Source organism: Lupinus angustifolius, chromosome LG05 (genome assembly GCF_001865875.1).
Source record: "Lupinus angustifolius cultivar Tanjil chromosome LG05, LupAngTanjil_v1.0, whole genome shotgun sequence".
Lineage (NCBI taxonomy): Eukaryota > Viridiplantae > Streptophyta > Magnoliopsida > Fabales > Fabaceae > Lupinus > Lupinus angustifolius.
Window position 1 is genome coordinate 15,034,210 of NC_032013.1, and position 17,538 is coordinate 15,051,747.

The following is a 17,538-nucleotide window of genomic DNA, read 5'->3' on the forward strand; positions in this document are numbered from 1 at the left end:
GCAATTTTGGTGTAGTGCTTCATATGCTAATCATATACTAAATTTAGAACTAATAACCATTTGATGGATCTCACAATCTGAGAGTAATGAAAATGAAAGATTACGAGACACAAGGGAAAATCTTTGAAAAAATGATGAATACAAAAGGCTCTACAAAGATTCATAAAACTCTCTATTTTCACATAAAAGTTTCTAATGCACTCTTTCAGAAAAACTCTCCTGAGAATTCGTACTGTGTTCTTGTGTATCAAGCTTGTATCATATGTTTTTGCACATGGGAAAGGTTGGTAAAATACCATTTAGTTTCAAACTTTTTTATGTTGAGTTAATCGATTATGTAGACACTTAATCGATTATGTAGACACTTAATCGATTATGTAGACACTTAATCGATTATGTAGACACTTAATCGATTATGTAGACACTTAATCGATTATGTAGACACTTAATCGATTATGTAGACACTTAATCGATTATGTAGACACTTAATCGATTAAGTAGACACATTATCAATTAACATTTCTTTAAAACATCCGAGATTCCAAAAATTGAACTGATTTAATCGATTAACCAAGTCCTTAATCAATTAATGAGTTTCCTATTTCCAAAGACTTAATCTATTAATTATAACCTTAATTGGTTAATAGTTTTTTAAAAATCCTTAGTTAATATTTCATGAACCTCCAACATGATTGATTAATGCATTATGAATGATTTTGAAAATGATATAATTTCAACTTAGTTTAATGCATCAAAATCATGTATGTATACTGATGCACCTAAATCATGTATGAATGAAAATATCATATGCATTTTGTTCATCACTTTAATATGTGAGATTTTTCATTAGGTTCACACAATTTAGACTCTACCCATTTAAAGCATCTTAGGACCTAAAGAAATAAAAATTTACTCTAGCTTTGTTGATCCAATTGAAGCTTGAACTTAAGTCTTTATGTTGTTGTAATTGATTTGTCCTTGTCCGTAGTCTTTATAAATCTTTAAGCTTTGTCTTCATCAAAATCATGTCATTGGACACTTACATGTACATATGCAGCCAACACTATTATATGTATCATATATATAACAACACTGACTAGAGGATGTGATGTTGTATGTATCACATACAACAGCGCTCGCGTATGTGATGTTGAATCTTACCGGCATTCTACTAGTTTACTTGACAGTGCCCAAAAGTGTTGTTAAATCAAAAAAATGAGCAATGTTGAATTGTAACTTTGTCGCAGTGTTAACTATGTACTTAAAGAAGAAGATTAGGGCATTCTGACACTTCTTCACAATTTTACTTAATCTATTTCAAATCATTAAAACTAGGATGATTAACTCTTAAAATGTGTTTCAAATACATGAGGTCTTATCAATTATGCAGTGTTAATCAATTAAGATCCAATTATATGGTTTGATGCTAGTGTGAATCTTATTTGTGTAACTCATTATTCGATTCAGTGTTCAATTTTAATTAACTCATTATTCGATTCAGTGTGAATCTGAAAGGCTTGCAATTTCGCATAATTCTTCAATTAACTCATTATTCGATTCAGTGTTCAATTTTAATTTTAAATTTCAAAGAGAGAATGAAGTTCCTTTTATTTTGAATACATATCCAGTCATCCAATCATTTGAACATAATATTCGTTATAACATTTATTATGATTTTAATGATTCAATTATTAGATATTCTATTTTTTGGTACGAGAAACATAGTAATCTTCAGATACAATATTTTGTATTCTCTAGTCAACTTGCAAATGGAAAAAAGTCTAAAGTTAATGATGAAGAGAGATGGAGTAGATACATCAGGAAATATTAAATCAAACATAACGAACATTTTTTAGTATCAGGGAAGATTTAATGTTTATTCTAAACAAACACTTTTGAAGATTGTTGGAACATTTTCTAAAATAGTTGAAGCTTGTCTGTAGAAGCAAGAAGAAGCTCACAAGATACATAACAGATGCAAGACGAAAAGAGAAATTAAAAGTGAGTAGAATATCTATAAAGATATTTCCTTGTATATAAATTCTATTTGTAATGAATTACAACTTTAGTTATTTGTAATATCTTTGTTAGAGGCAAACTAAGATGAGAGAAAGAAAGAATCCAAGAGTTAACAGTAGTAAATCTTAAGATTTATTTCTTAGTGACTTCTAGATCAAGTGATCTTACATATTCATATACTTCCATAGTTAGTTGTTAAGGATTTACAAACAAATTTTGTTGAGTAAAGAATATTGGATTAACTTTAGAGTCTAGAGAGCCTTGGTATAAAAAGAATACTTAGTTCATAAATCCTCAAAAGGTTTGACATAAGAAAGAATACATGCCTAAATATTCATTTTATAATTGTAAGCACTTTAGTAAATAGTGAAAATCCTTTTAGGAGAAGGGACTTGATGTAACTATTGAAAGTAAACCAATATAAAAATACTTGTGTTATTTTTTTCTTTCTCTAGACTCTTTACTGCTTTAAATTATTTCTAACCGTGAGGACTTGAGCTTATTTTGAGTTAATAATTTTGAAATTGTTTATTTTAATTTGCCATCATCTTATAATTTCTTGTGAAATGGGTTTTATAAGGAAGAATTTGTAAACCTTAACAAACACAATTCATTCTCCCCTTCTTATGTTTGTCAATATCATCTTCATACTCTAAAATCATCTTTGTATAGGAATGTCATTTGATTAGAGTTTTATTGAACAGTTTTCTTTCTAGTGTTGTAATCCGTACATAACATAGTGCATCAACTCTACAATAAAATAGCTTTTGATCTTTTTATAAAAGATGGGGACAAGTAAGAAATGTGGCTTCTTACACAATTAAGAGAAAGAAGAACCAACGTTGTTTCTCTAGGAGTTGTGTGATGTCAATGTTTTGGAGGGGAAGCAGTATACAACATTTGATTCTATATAGTCGAAAATCCACAAATCTGAAATAGGAACATGATTGATGTAAACCGGGATAAAGTCAATGTATCAATTTCTTTATCTCTTTACTCATTAATTTTGATTTATTGCTTTTCTTATGCATCAATATCTTGTAAATAATTACAAAGATTTACGCTGATTCTTAATTTCAAAGATACAAGGTTCTTGATTCATTATTATACCCACACAATTAAGCTAATTTTCAATTTTGTGTCTATAATCAATTATCTAGTTGGATAATTGATTATGCGTTCTCAATAATGGATTATCAATCAATTAAGACTAAAAGTAATTATTGTGTAATCAATCATCTAGAAAAATAAGTGTGTGCATATCCAAGGAACAAAATAATGTCATCCCTATTCAACTCTTTTAGGTGATGAGTATAGAGCTCTTCTTACACGGTTAAAAAAAAGATTTCATGCTTGAGGAAGGAAGCATTGACAGTTTGACACGTTCATTCGTTTAGCCAATTAGATGTTGACTCACGGTAGAGGATAAATTACAAAAAGAAATTTAGAAACTAAAAGTGACAATCCCAACAATTTCACAAATGAATTTGACATTCGTTGATAAAGTTGTTTCTGTGATATATTATTGTAATTAAAATACATGGTGCATTATTACTTTCCTGTTGGTATTATTAAAGATATTTCTTCACATATTGAGTAAAGTATTAATATTTTTTGAGTATGTAGTTGTCCATCTCAATAAATGTCGTTACTATATATGCAATTTGTTTTTTGTTGGTGATATGCATTATTACTGAGTACATTAAAACTACACATAGACAGACGCATTTTTTTTGTTGCTTTTGGTGTAAATGGTTACAATCACTATATTAAACACAGGCTTATTCTTTGTACAAAAAATAATATGCCTATTCTATACGACTAGTTATGGTTACAATCAGTTGAATCTACGGTAGTCGTGATAAATTACAAATTGTGGCTAATGCATCTGCAAATTATTACAATATTGTTGTGGAGATTTCCAATCCAAAACCACAATAATATAATTACAGTAGCAATTACAGAATGCAATTAAAAATACATAGCCTACCTATTAGGTTTATGATGCAAAATTTAATAAAATAAACATTAGGTGGTATATTTAATATTTTTTCCAACATTTGATTGTGAAAATTTCTACCTTATAGAGTAAAGAGAACATCAACCCATTATTATTGACCCACTTTTTTAGGTCCTTGTCAGAATATCCTCGCCTTTGATGAGACTAATTGAGTTGGAAATAATGTAGATATTCTACCAGACTTGGAGATCTAACTTTGCCAATGTTTTTGGTGGCATGTTGACCTACTTAAACATTAGAAAACCAACCACGTGATTTCTTTTATCACAAATTTCTATGATTCATATCTAAAATAGATAATGTCTCATATATGTAAATCCAATAATTTCAACGAGAAACATTTCTGTAGGATTCTTTATTGAAATGTGAAGGAGCGATAAGGGAGAAATGCAATTAGCAAAAGAAGTGAATCCCCTCCCAGATGAGAGAATTATAAGTACTCAGTACCGTTATGTTATGTTTTCTTAGATAAAGTACTAATACAAACATCAACAATGCTAGATTGTATTTACTAAAGTCACAAATCAAAACATGTCATGTCAATTTAAAAAACTAAACCATATCCCAAATCTTCTATCATACAAAGATTTAAACATGTCATATCAATTTAAAAAATTAAACATTCAAATACCGTTAGGTTATTTAGAATACATATAAACAGATTAGTGTTTGGCCCATGTCAGTTGCAATGCGTAGCAATATGCATATATTCATTAACATGTTCTGTGCTGGGTCCATGCACAGTAACATAAGTTACAGGACAAGCAAAAAGCATCAGAGATAATTTAAATTGTCCTTTGCTACCACCCACTTAAAAGCAGAAGTTAATATGCTTTCCAGTCAAACAAACAAGGTGTGCAAATCTGAGACATGTTTCTCAATATTTCTTCAGGGGTAAGAAAAGAAACCATAAAATATCAAAAGAAACAAAAGCAATGACACAAATCCTAGTGTGGTCCCCTACATAACACAATAAGGCCACACCTTTTTGCAAATGATAAACCACCCCAGCCACAAATACATTGATCTTTATCAACAAGTCTCTCTTGTCTGTATTCACCAACTTTTAATCAAAACATCAATCATCTGCAAAAGATAAAGTGATCTAAATAACTATAATGTATAATAAATAATGTAGAATATAATATAAAATGGTAGATAATGCAATGAATGCACACATTTTTTTATGAATAATTTATGCCTAAGCAAGAAATGAAATATATTAAACAAAAAAAATGTTAATAAGAAAGAAACATATAATAAATATATCACCAGTTTGGATTCTAGAGTTGGAAGCAAGATCAAGCCATGAATCTGTGTTCTTTGGTGTCCACTCTCCAAAGAAATGGTGAAGGGGTTTCTGGCTTGTTGTTGTCTCAGTTTCTTTCTCTTTGCTTAGTCTGTCTGATTTGAAGTCAGTACCTAAAACGAAGCAATGTTGCTCTTGCTTGCTTGTGTTTTCATTCATGTTTTGAAAGTGAGAGTTTGAATAGGGCTTATAGGAACTCATTGATAGTTGTTGATATGAGTCAGGGTAGGTCCTAGCAGATCCTGAAGCTTCAGGGAAGAAAGCTCTCTCATCTACACCCTCTCTCATTCCATGAATATGCCTGCTGACATGGAACAAGTTGAAGTGTTGAACTCAAAAACTAAGAGAAAGAAAAAACAAAAGAACTATAAAAATGGCGCTCCCAATTAGTGAGTCTGAACATGGTAGATGTACCCCGTCTTAACCCACAATTTATAGATATATATTAATTATTTGACATACCTATAGTCCTTTTCATTATGAGAATAAGACCCAGAATCCATAAATAGCTGATGGGTAGTGGCATCTGGGGATAGAAAATCAGATTCAGAATCAGTGGCTCTAGAAGAGGTTGATTGAGAGTAAAAGAAGGGATTGAGAGAAGAGCTTTGGTAAGATTGGGAAAAGGGTTGGGACTCAGAAGTAATAATAGATGAGGGTAAAGGAGAAAAAGGGAAAGGAGAAGCAGAAATCATGCTATTGATGTTGTTGGGGTTGGTCATAGAAAGGTTGTTCCTGTTGTAAGATGGGATTGGTGGAGTTGTGTTTGTTGTTGTTGATGCTGTGCTTGTTGCTGAAGAAACTTCCACAGGCTTTCTTGAACGGTTTCTGCCTCTGTGCATGTGTCTCTCACAGTACTTTGAGTCTGGATATGCTTCCTTTGAGCATCTCCATTTCTTGCCATCTGTTCTTCTGCACCTTCCTGGCTCTGGGTCTACTTTTCTGCCAAAACCCATTTCAAAACATCCCCATCCAACTGCAGCCATAGTTATGACAAAACCAGACACTAATTTTTATTCACCCCTCTTAAAAAAATAGATATATAATAACAATAACCAATAGTATATAATAATAATATCAAATAAAATATTCCAAAACACTTACTAGGCTGATGTGGGAAGAGTCTTGAAGTTATTGAAGAGTCTAAACTTCTTTTAATAGAGTAGATTAGATCAGGTGGGATTGGAGTTCCTGTAACCATGTACTTAAAAATAAGGGCTTGTTGTTCAAGTTCTTGCCATTGAGTTGATGTAAAAGGAGACCTATTTCTAACACTTGCACCTGAAGTACTCATCATCCTTGAGACACAAAAACTAAGGCTATGCGTTTCTCTAGTAAGAGGGTTTTTTATGATGTGGGGTGAGAGGGTCAATGGTTAAAGATTCTTGTTCTTGTTCTGCTGTGCATGGATAATAATATTACTAAAGGATTCTGATGATGCTTCTTGCTTTCAGCCACCTCTTCTCTCTATGTGGTGGATGATGGGTGAGTGAGTGAGTCTGATCTTATAATGACTGTACCTCTGATGCATCTGTTTTTTTCTCTGCAGCTGCCTTTGTTGCTGCCCTTGTGTCTGACATCTTTACCGAAATCCATAAACAAATGTACAAAGTTAAGAAGAAAAATTAAATTCAAATGCATGTTAGTCTATGCACCTTTGGTTTTGCTGTCTACACATAGGTCCTGGAAAATAGTGCCATTCGATTATGTGAAGTGTAAGCTGCTGAGCAATAGTGGCTCTAGCAATATCTTTCAAGATCCCATAGTATAATAATAAAGAAAAAAATGAATATTATTCTGCTAACCCAATATTGGTCTAGTAGTGTAAACTACTCAAATATTAATGATTTAATTTTTAGTAATGATATTTGTTATGAGGTACAATCAAACATCAAAAAAAAACTTATTTCATTTTTCATAATGTGAGAATATAATAAGATACCTTTTATAATACTAAAACGAATATTAAATGATTTATCTCTATATTAATTGTGTTTACATATACACTTATATAACAATAATACTAATAGTAATAATATCTAAGGGAGTCTTAATCATTACACCAACATTTTGTTGGTAATATAAACTTTTCAATAAGAGAAAATCTTGTACGTGTCATTTTAAATCCTTTTGGCTTAAGCATGTGTGGGCTGTGGCATGATCTCATTGATAGATACGGAGGTCGTGGCTAGAGCTGAATACTGCTTTTATTGGTACGAATTGTTTGATGCTTTCCACTTTTCACTTTCATCATCGTAGAAATTGGGATACAGTTAATTTGGCCTTTGAATCCCGTCATCATGACCCTTTACATGTTTGTTCATTAATGACTTCTTTACACAGTTCATCCGTACATATATCAAACTTTTTTGCCCACACGTTTAAGTGTTAGATATGAGAAACAATCCTCTTCAAATGATGATTAAGATTAATATTTCGAAATTAAACTGTATTCTTGACCGTAAATAAATATTAAGAGTTTAATAATGATACACCCAGATCATAAGAATTTTTTATACTATATATCACTCACTACTTAAGTGTTAAATATTATTAACTATTAAATAGTAATACATATGAATAATATATAATACATTGAATATGTAAAAAACTTTAAAATGGGTATTTCTCCTTTATTGGACCCTCCACTATTCAAATATGAAGAGAATGATAAATTTATAGATTTTTTATTTATTTAATTTAAAAATATAACAAATCTGAACACTTCAACTTTTTTAGTATTACTTGTTGAAATATGAGCCTAATATTAGACTTTTTTGAATTTGAGAAAATTCTAGTCCAAAAAGCTTGATAGTAAAAATGCATAAATATTAAACTAAAATTATAATAATGCCAGTATAATAGATTAAAAAGGGAAAGGACACTTATATTTTATAATCACTTTTCTTGTCTCTTTTGTAATCATAAATTATAAAGATATTTTCATAGATATTGTAATAGTAGGTAGATAATAAATAGTTAGAATGTAATTATAAATAATCAGATGAACGTTTTATGCTTCCCTACGTCTATTCAAAAGTTTGTATCATTGTTTGTACATATCTCCCATTTTTTAGCACAATATACATCTCCCGTTATTTTAGTACAATAAATATCTCACATATAGAAATACACAAGTGGAAAGAAACAACTACTGAAAATTACAATCAAATTTTAAAAATGAGATATTATTGGAATAAATAACATGGTTGTCCTATTGTTTCAAAGTTGAGTTATTTATCAAGGTTAACGAGATAAGATCCAACTAAATTTTAGAAAACCTAAAGTCCCACAATTCAATTCCAAAAAACAATAAATGTTAGGAGAGATAATGATATATATAAAAAATGATTAATTTTTTAACAAAAAAAAAATAATCTGATAAGTAAACAAAAAGTTGAGTTATTTAACATTTGAAAGTTCACTCACTAGTGATGGTAGAGAGATAGTAGTAGTACAGGTAAAAGACTAACGGGTAGAAAGTGGCCCGGGCTTGTTTGTTTGCAATTGAAAGCACTTGTCTTTCTCTCTAACACGTTGGCAGGAGGTGTCAGGAAAGTGCACTCTGAGGTTGAAACTGTACACACTCTGTTGCTCTGTCCCAAAACACATGCTCTCCTCCTTTATCATGACACACCTAACTGAGCCTTTCATTCATTATCCCAAAAATTTCCTGAATTACATTTCTTTTCAGCTCATCTCTTTCTATATTTGTGATTTGTGAAGTTCTTGCTGGCTGACTGGTGCTGGTTTACAGCAGGCTTAAAAAGATCACCTGGGATGTTTTATTTTTGACTGTGTTCAGACTAGTCTATGCTGTTCCTGACTTGTATAATCTGTTTAACATGAGCTGGTTGTATTAACATGATTTATTATGACTTGTATAATCTGTTCTCCTGACTTGTATAATCTGTTCCTTGTCTAAGCAAAAGTACAAGAAGATTTAAAATTATTAAGCAGTTCCGGTTGGACCAAAAAGATAAATATCTAACAATTGTAGTGGTTTTGAGGTACTAAAAATGTTATTGGGTTCAAAAGATCTTCTAACTTCTTTTCCATCCTCACATTTATCACAAAGAGAATGTGATATAAACTTATGGTCTTGTAATCATTTGCCTAGCTTATTCTTATTCAGCTTTCAAATTAATTTGAAGCTTGCATGATGTAGCCTTTTATTCCAAATTTATTGCTCATATTTATTAGTCACTACATATGATATCTTGATTAGAGAGGCCTTCTAACTCAATATTTTACATATTGTTTTGCATCTTTATAGTGAATAAGAGTGATCAACCATATTTATCGACTTCACATATATCTTCGTTAAAAGTTATGGGGAATCCACTACCACACAATTGACTTATGTTTCTAACTCCAAAGGGTGCATCTTTCAAGATCTTTTATGTATATAAAAACGTGTACAAAATGTAAAAAAAAAGGCTTGTATATCACTTCAATCAAAAGTGGCTATGGTGGAAAGTTTGTAAATTAGTTTTTCATGAAGTTCTGTAAGGACAATGGAATTGTCTAGAACTTCTCAATCTCGAAAACACCACAACTGAATGTTGTGATTGGCAAGAAGAACAAATCTCTTCATACTTTCATCCTTTTGGTTAGAAATGCTATAAGAAAATGTTAATTATAAATTAGTTGATTGTTACGATGTTGACTATGAAGGAGACAAAAATGACAGAAAAAGTACCAGTGGATGATGCCACTTCATTGGAGATAATCTTGTCTCATGGTGTAGGAAGAGGCATAATATCGTTGCATTATCAACAAATGGATATATACCTGCTGCTAGTTGTTGTTCTCAATTGTTATGGATCAAGCATCAACTAGAGGATTATACCAAAAAAATCCGTTTAATGTTTGACATATTGTTGCTATTAATCTTTATAAGAATCCAGTTTAAAATTCTATAATAAAACCTAGTAATTAAACACCATATCATTAGAGATTATATGCAAACATGCATAAATAATATTCAACTTGTCGACACTAATGACCGACAGACAAACACTTTTAGAAAACCTTTGTCCGAGAGTCCAATCATTTGAATAATTAATACACACATTTAATGAGAATGATTGTTGTTTTAGTAATTAATATTAAATTAAATTCCATTGTTTGGGTAAGAGAAACTTAGTACTACAAGAACAAAAACCTTGTAGTCCAATTTGTTTGCATACGAAGAAGAGAGAAACATGCAAAGAAATGGAAAACAAAAAAAAATATCTTTATACTACATATAGTGACACTCCTTTATTGTCGAAGTAAGTAGAAAAGAGAACTTCTTAGAAACCTAAAACAAAAGTAATAAAATACAATGAGTCTGATATAGTAAATGCACATTCAAACATGTTTTAAGATTCAACTGATTCCTTGCATTACAACCTTCTCGATATCAAACTCAGCGGAACACATTGCATTAAATGCTAATTCATAACGGATATTAATTTGAATATCATTAAAACTTATATGAAGACTTAGAAGATCAACTTTATAAGAAGATTGTTGTTGAAAAAAATTGAAGCACAGATCGTAAAAAAATCTAAGGCGACTGCTAACCGACAAATTGCTCTATTAAATTACAAAATCAGGATGTCGCAGAAAATTATAAAAAATTATCATATCCACAATGACTTGTTTGATATTAAGTCATTCAACTAAAAATTGTTATCATAAGTAGAATTTGTTGAATAATTTGGATGGTTGATTTCACAAATAAAGTAACTGAACAATTTGATAAACTTGTAGAATAAAAGTGTTGTGATTAGACTTTACTATTGAACAATCCATACACACTTGACTCAATAACACTTATTCTTCAAACTATGATTCTTTGACTAACGAGTTAAAACCTCAATGATATTAACCACTAATTCCTTAGATGATCAATTTCTTATGGACAAAGCTCTATTCATAGTAACTCTACTCAATAGATGAAGAACTATGATCAACAAATAAATCTCTATTCCTTGTAAACATGTTTGTAAAATTGAGAATTTGTTTAACACCACAATGTTACTAACTACCAATTCTGTAGCAAAATTAGTAGCGTGTCAATATAGCTTTATTCTTAGCAACTATGCTAAGAAGATGAAGATTTATGATCCATTGACACAACTCTATTTCAAGCAACTTATGTTTACTAAATTGAGAGTTATAAATTATCAATATAGTTCTACTCCTAGTAACTATATCAACAATATACAAAATGTGATATATTGATATAAAACTATTCCTAGCAATTATACCTATAAGGTGAGCTATTAGAAATAAGATACCGAACCAGAATTCCTTCACAAGTTCAATCAAAATAATTTACTATAAAGGATGTCAACCTCAAGTAAGTATTAAGCACAAAAATAACTCATGAGAATCCAAGAGTAATAAATAAGCATAAATCAGAATCAAAGTGTATACATCAAGTCAATATTATATCTAATCCCAACAAGGAAGAAGTTTAGTAACCAGTTCTTATGGTTCTTAAACACAAAGATTGGAAAAGAGAAATAAAGCTCATTGGAGAGGAAATTGCCTCCTCAAAGAGCATAAATCCATCCCTCTAACCATCCCCCACAATTCTAGACCTCAATCCGAGCTAAAATGCCTAAGAAAACTAAGAATTCCGAGTACTAAATATTGCCCCTCGAATGTGTGTAAAACCCCTAATCTGATCCTTTTTTAAAGAGTCTAAAATCAACCAATTTCGCTCAACATTGTGGTGGCACTAAGCGTGGCACTTCGCCTAGCCTGACCTGTCATTTCACCTAGCCAAGCAACGCTTGGCGAAATTGGTCTAATGCACTGGGATAATTTTACCTGCTGCGTGAAATCTGGACAAAGAGTGCATCTAATTTCCGCTCAACATAATGTCTGCCTTGAGCGTGAACTTTGTCAGTTCCACTGTGCGCGGCTTATGAGCTGAGCCCAAGTCTCTTATGTTTGGAAACTTGACTTTGGCATTGTTTTCACCGGTTTTGGCTTACACAAACTCTCTAAAAGGTAAAATCAGAAAGATTACAAAATGCACTAAGTTGAAGAACATATTTGTGACATCTTCAATAATTCTTGAGCTAAAAGTGCATGAAAATGATATTAAAGTATGGAATTTTGACAATTATAAACTTTCCCAACTTAGAAACTTCTTTGCCCTCAAACAAAAGTCCAAGCTAGAGTTTTCAAAAATATGCTTGAGAGTTTAAAATACAAGTTATTAGTGAAATTCAGCATGACAAGTAATTCAACTAGATGATTATTCTGCAACATGATTCAACAAACTAGCACAATGATTCAAAAACTTAATGGAAATAGATTATGCCCACAAATGAAAATACACCATACTCAATTGTATGACCAATGTAAAATCTCATTAACAAACAATCTATATGTCATTCAACCACGAAGTATATTTCTCTTAAAAGTGTTTATCTCATTCTCTCATATAGTGTGTGTCTCTCATTAACATGTAGTGAACAAACACAAAAATCAATTTTGATATTGTCTCACAAATCATCAATAATATTATGCAACATGGATCACTAAGATCTAATAATTTGTTGTAATGTGGATGGGATGTAACGAAAATTCTTATTCCGGATAGCAAAGATCCTAGGAGGTTACTTGAGCAATTGAACACAACTCACTATTTTTTATTTGTACCCATGTATATCAGAATCAACTCCATTGTATCCCAACCATATTTTTACCCTTTTTATTTTACAAACACACCATTCATCTTTTGTTATCCTCTTTTTATGAGGTTATGATTTTTCAGGAATGAGATGAAATGATGGTTTACATACCACTTTTGTACAACTTTTTTCTTTTCACTTTTCCAAATACATTATTCTATCTCCCCAACTTGAATACAACCACAATACATAACAATGTTCTCTTACCCTAGAATTGGGAAATGGTCATTGTTTTTCATTTTTGGCTCACGGGTGTTATTCAGTAATCATTTAAGTCTCAATTGGGCTGGAAATGGATAAATCATTTCTGGTAAGCATTTTGGCCAAGTGGTTCAATTTAAGAAACACGTGTCTTGATCCTTTATACGCATTCTAATACCATGACAACTAGAGGTACAAACAAAATCAATAGTGCAAGTCAATGACATATACTCACGAATATAACAGTTCATAGTGTATCCGCTCAAAATTGACACCAGTCTATGTATCATGTATTCCTGATTTTAGACAACTTCATGTTACATTTATTAAAGCTCATATGATAAAAAAACTAAGCATGACAATGCTAACTCTGAGTATGACCACCCAATTTCCACAAGTAAAATATTCACTATTCATTTTAATCATATCATGTGAGTCATACATCTAATTAGATCAAAACTAAGACATTCCAGATAAACTCATAAAATCAGACATATTATGCAGTCCCAACGAGTACTAAATCTTAATAAGTACAAAAGTCAAATGGGAAAAGAAAACATCACAAAACAAACATCAAAGGTACAATAAAAAATGAAATGAAAAAGAAAAACAATAGTACACTAGGTTGCCTCCTAGCAAGCACTTCTTTAACATCAATAGTTGATGTACGATAGATAATGGTTCACCCAAGTGGGTTATAGTGATGAGCCAATGGGTATAATTACCCATATAAGGCTTAATTCTCTGGCCATTCACTACCCATGATCAATGTGTGGCTAGATATATAAGTTCAATAGCATCATGAGGCATGATCTCCATGATCATGAATGAACCCGAACATGGTCTTAAGATTGCTCGGGAAAAGTCTCAACCTAGAGTTAATAGAAGCACTTGTTGGCCTACATGAAAGTACTCTTGGGTGAGCTTGCTATCGTGATATTTCATAATTGCTCTTTGTATAACTACGAGGAATTGTAGGCTTGCAGCCAGAGTTCTTCTAATTGGTACATCTGAGCTACCTTTTTCTTCCCAACTAAGTTCTCATCAAAGTTTAGAAACTTCATTGCCCACTATGCCTTATGGTCAAGCTCAACTAGTAAATGACATGATTTACCATCTACAAGGTGAAATGGAGTAAAAACAATAGAGGTTTTGAAAGTTGTCCTATATGCCCAAAGTGGATCATCCAGCTTTAGGGACCAATCCTTCCGTGTTGTGGAAACATTTTTCTCTAAGATTCTATTAAATTATCGGTTGGAGACCTCAACTTGCCCATTGGTTTGATGATGATAAGGAGAAGCCCACTAATGTTTCACGCCATATGTTATAATGCTTTGGAAAGATGAAATTTTCAAAAGTGAGAGCATTCATTACTGATGATGACTCGAGGTGCACCAAAATGGTTGAAAATGTTTCTCTTTAGAAATTTGATCAATGTCTTGCCATCAGTAGTGGGGGAGGCAATTGCCTCTACCCATTTGATACATATTCCACCCCTACAAGAATGTATTTGTGTGTGCTGGAGGATGGAAATGGCCCCATGAAATCAATTCCCTAGCAGTCAAATACTTCCACTTCTAAGATATTCTGAAGTGGCATTTCATTGTGCCTACTAATCCCTCTAGACCACTAGCATGAGTCACAACTCTGCAGATGATAATGCTCACCATAGGGTGAGTTGTGAGAATGCCATAAAATGCTTTTTGATTCATCTAGTGCTATACGATGTCTCTGCAACCCATAGACACTAATTTTAAACAAATAAGGATCATCCCACAAGTAGTGAGTATCATCCCTGAGAAATTTCTTCTTTTGCTGATAAGTGAATGCAGCAGAAATGATTCCCGCTGAAGTATACTTGGCCAAGTCTACAAACCAGTATCATTCAAGAATGTGAAGAAGTTTTTCATCAGGAAACTGATCAGGGATCACCTTTCCTTTGTGCTCACCTCATCATTGATCAACCTAGAGAGGTGATCAACCATTGAGATTTCCTTATCGCTTTTATCCTTAATTTCCAAGTCAAACTCTTGCAACAACAAAATACAACATTTTAGTCATGGTTTAGAGTCTATTTTTCTCAACAAGTATTTGATGGTTGCGCGATCTATAAAAATAATTACCTTAGAACCAATGAGGTAACTTTATAATTTTTCGAGTGCATACACTATAGCTAGCAACTATTTTTTAGTTTTTGCATAGGTGATTTAAGCTTTATCCAAAATCTCGCAAGCATAATGTATGACATGGAAATTAGTATGTTTCCTTTGCCCTAGAATAGCTCTAATAGAATAATCACTAGCATGACACACAAGTTCAAAAACGTTTTTCAAATCTGGTGCAGTGATTATTGGAACCATGACTACTTTTCGTTTGAGTTCTTCAAAGGCTCTTAAGCAAGAATCATCAAAATGGAAGGGAGGGTCATTATACAATAATTTTATCAACAATCTCACTATTCTAGAGAAGTCTTTCATGTAGCACCAATAGAAACTTATCAATTACCTATACTTTGGATTTTTCACTTCAAGCCTTTTTTGTAGAAATTTTATGTCCTAAGACAATCCCCTCAGTGACCATCAAATGGAATTTTTAACAATTGCAGACCAAATTGGTCTTCACACATCTCTTGAGCATAGTGTTAAGGTTTTTCAAACATGTATCAAAGGAGATCGCAAACACGAAAAAATCATCCATGAATAATTCAATCCATTGCTCCACTACTTGAGAAAAGATAGCCAACATATACCTTTAGAACGTGACTAGTATAGTGCAAAGCCTAAATGGCATATGCTTATAGGCATACACACTAAAGGGGCACGTGAATGTAGTCCTTTCCTAATCTCCTAGGTCTACAGTGATATGGTTATAACAAGAATAACCATCCACGAAACAATAAAGAGCTTCTCCTGAAACTCGTTCAAGAATTTTGTCCGTATAAGATAGGGAACATGATCTTTACGTGTGGCTCTATTCAATCTTAGATAGTCAACACACATCCTCCTACCCGTAATCGTGTGGGTTAGGATCAATTCAGTATTTTCATTGGAGTTAACTACCATCCCCATTTTCTAGAACTACTTGCATATGACTCACCCATGCACTATCTGAAATATGATAGGTCATACCTGCCTCTAGCAGCTTCATTACCACTCGGACTACCTCCTTCATTATTCAATTTAGTCATCGTAATGGTTGAGAAACAGGCTTGAAACCATCCCCCATGTAGATCTTGTGCATGCAATAGGTTGGACTTATGCCCATCAAGTCAACCAAGGTATAGCCTATAGCTTCAAAATTTGTTTTGAGCACCTCCACGAGTTGCTCTTCTTCATTTTTGAATAAGGAGTTGCTGATGATGGCCACCTCCACACTTCTCCTTCTAAAAATACATATTTCAAGTGTGAAGGTAGTGATTTGAAATCCGATTTCTTTTCTAGCACCTTATCCTTAGATCCCATTCCAACAACCATAATTGATGTCTTAGATATAGAAGGATCAGAATACAACATGTTCCCTTCTAGTGCCTCATCCAAGAAGTCGGCTATTTGTAGCCCATCATTGACTTCTTTGCACACCTCATCAATAGTAGCCATACAAAAGCATTGACCCTTGTCATAAGGATGATGCATCACCTCTATCATATTGAAGGTCACTTCCTCATCTATACCCTCGCCTTGAGTTTGTCATCATCCACATCAATAATGACCTTAACGGTCTTCATGAAGAGCCTACCCAAGATGAGCGACATATCCACATCCTCATCAATATCCAAGATGATGAAGTCAATGGGTAATATGGATTTACCCACACTATGATAGAGTTGAAATTCAACAACGCACATTTTAGGTAGATAACAACGCTTTCAGGCACTTTCTGTGTGAGTGCAGTAGTATACATGTATGATTAACAATGCTTTTGCAGGCACTGTTGTATGTCATACATACAACAGCACTATGACATACAACAGTGCCACCTCCAAAGAGCGTTGTTATATATTTCATACATATAAAAGCACAAACTACATTGAGCATTGTTGTATTATTCATAACTATTCTCAACAACACAGATATACAACATCGTCACTTAGAACGAGCATTGTTGTATAAATCATATATAACAACACTGTCTATAATGTGTGCTGTTGTATTAATCATATACAACAAAACTGCCTACAATGAGCGCTATTGTATACATACAACAACGTTGGCCAAAGCTTGCCTTGACATGCGCTGTTGATTTGTACGGATTAATACCTGTTAGGTATCAGTGGCTAAAATACACCTAGA

The 17,538-nt window shown here is 32.4% G+C and overlaps 1 protein-coding gene and 1 long non-coding RNA gene across 7 annotated transcripts in view; one reads left to right on the forward strand and one right to left on the reverse strand.

The window, feature by feature from the left end:
* LOC109347891 (growth-regulating factor 5-like) lies at positions 4,694 to 7,071 on the reverse strand. 6 transcript variants are annotated; one of them, XM_019587999.1, is made up of 5 exons: positions 6,869 to 7,071; positions 6,453 to 6,539; positions 5,811 to 6,324; positions 5,312 to 5,652; positions 4,694 to 5,125 (listed from the first exon to the last, which is right to left on the reverse strand). In XM_019587999.1, the coding sequence occupies exons 1-5, from the start codon at positions 6,987 to 6,989 to the stop codon at positions 5,118 to 5,120; spliced, it is 1,071 nt and encodes a 356-aa protein (XP_019443544.1). In that variant the 5' UTR covers positions 6,990 to 7,071; the 3' UTR covers positions 4,694 to 5,117. The 6 variants fall into 6 exon arrangements, with proteins under 6 accessions (XP_019443544.1, XP_019443550.1, XP_019443545.1 ...); XM_019588005.1 differs by having other exon boundaries at positions 6,771 to 7,068; XM_019588000.1 differs by having other exon boundaries at positions 5,312 to 5,649; positions 6,869 to 7,064.
* Positions 6,560 to 17,538, forward strand: part of LOC109347892 — a 17,335-nt gene continuing 6,356 nt past the window's right edge. Inside the window, exons 1-2 of the long non-coding RNA XR_002107669.1 lie at positions 6,560 to 6,673; positions 12,803 to 12,805. This is a non-coding gene — a long non-coding RNA (uncharacterized LOC109347892). The remainder of the gene's footprint in view (positions 6,674 to 12,802; positions 12,806 to 17,538) is intronic.

Bases quoted from the DNA above. Each gene is read 5' to 3' on its own strand.
- LOC109347891 (XM_019587999.1), bottom strand. From the start codon at position 6,989: ATGCATTTGAATTTAATTTTTCTTCTTAACTTTGTACATTTGTTTATG. The intron at 6,540-6,868 runs GTACAGTCATTA...ACATGGTTACAG, and splicing joins AAAAAACAGATGCATCAGAG to GAACTCCAATCCCACCTGAT. The intron at 6,325-6,452 runs GTAAGTGTTTTG...CTATGGCTGCAG, and splicing joins ACTCTTCCCACATCAGCCTA to TTGGATGGGGATGTTTTGAA.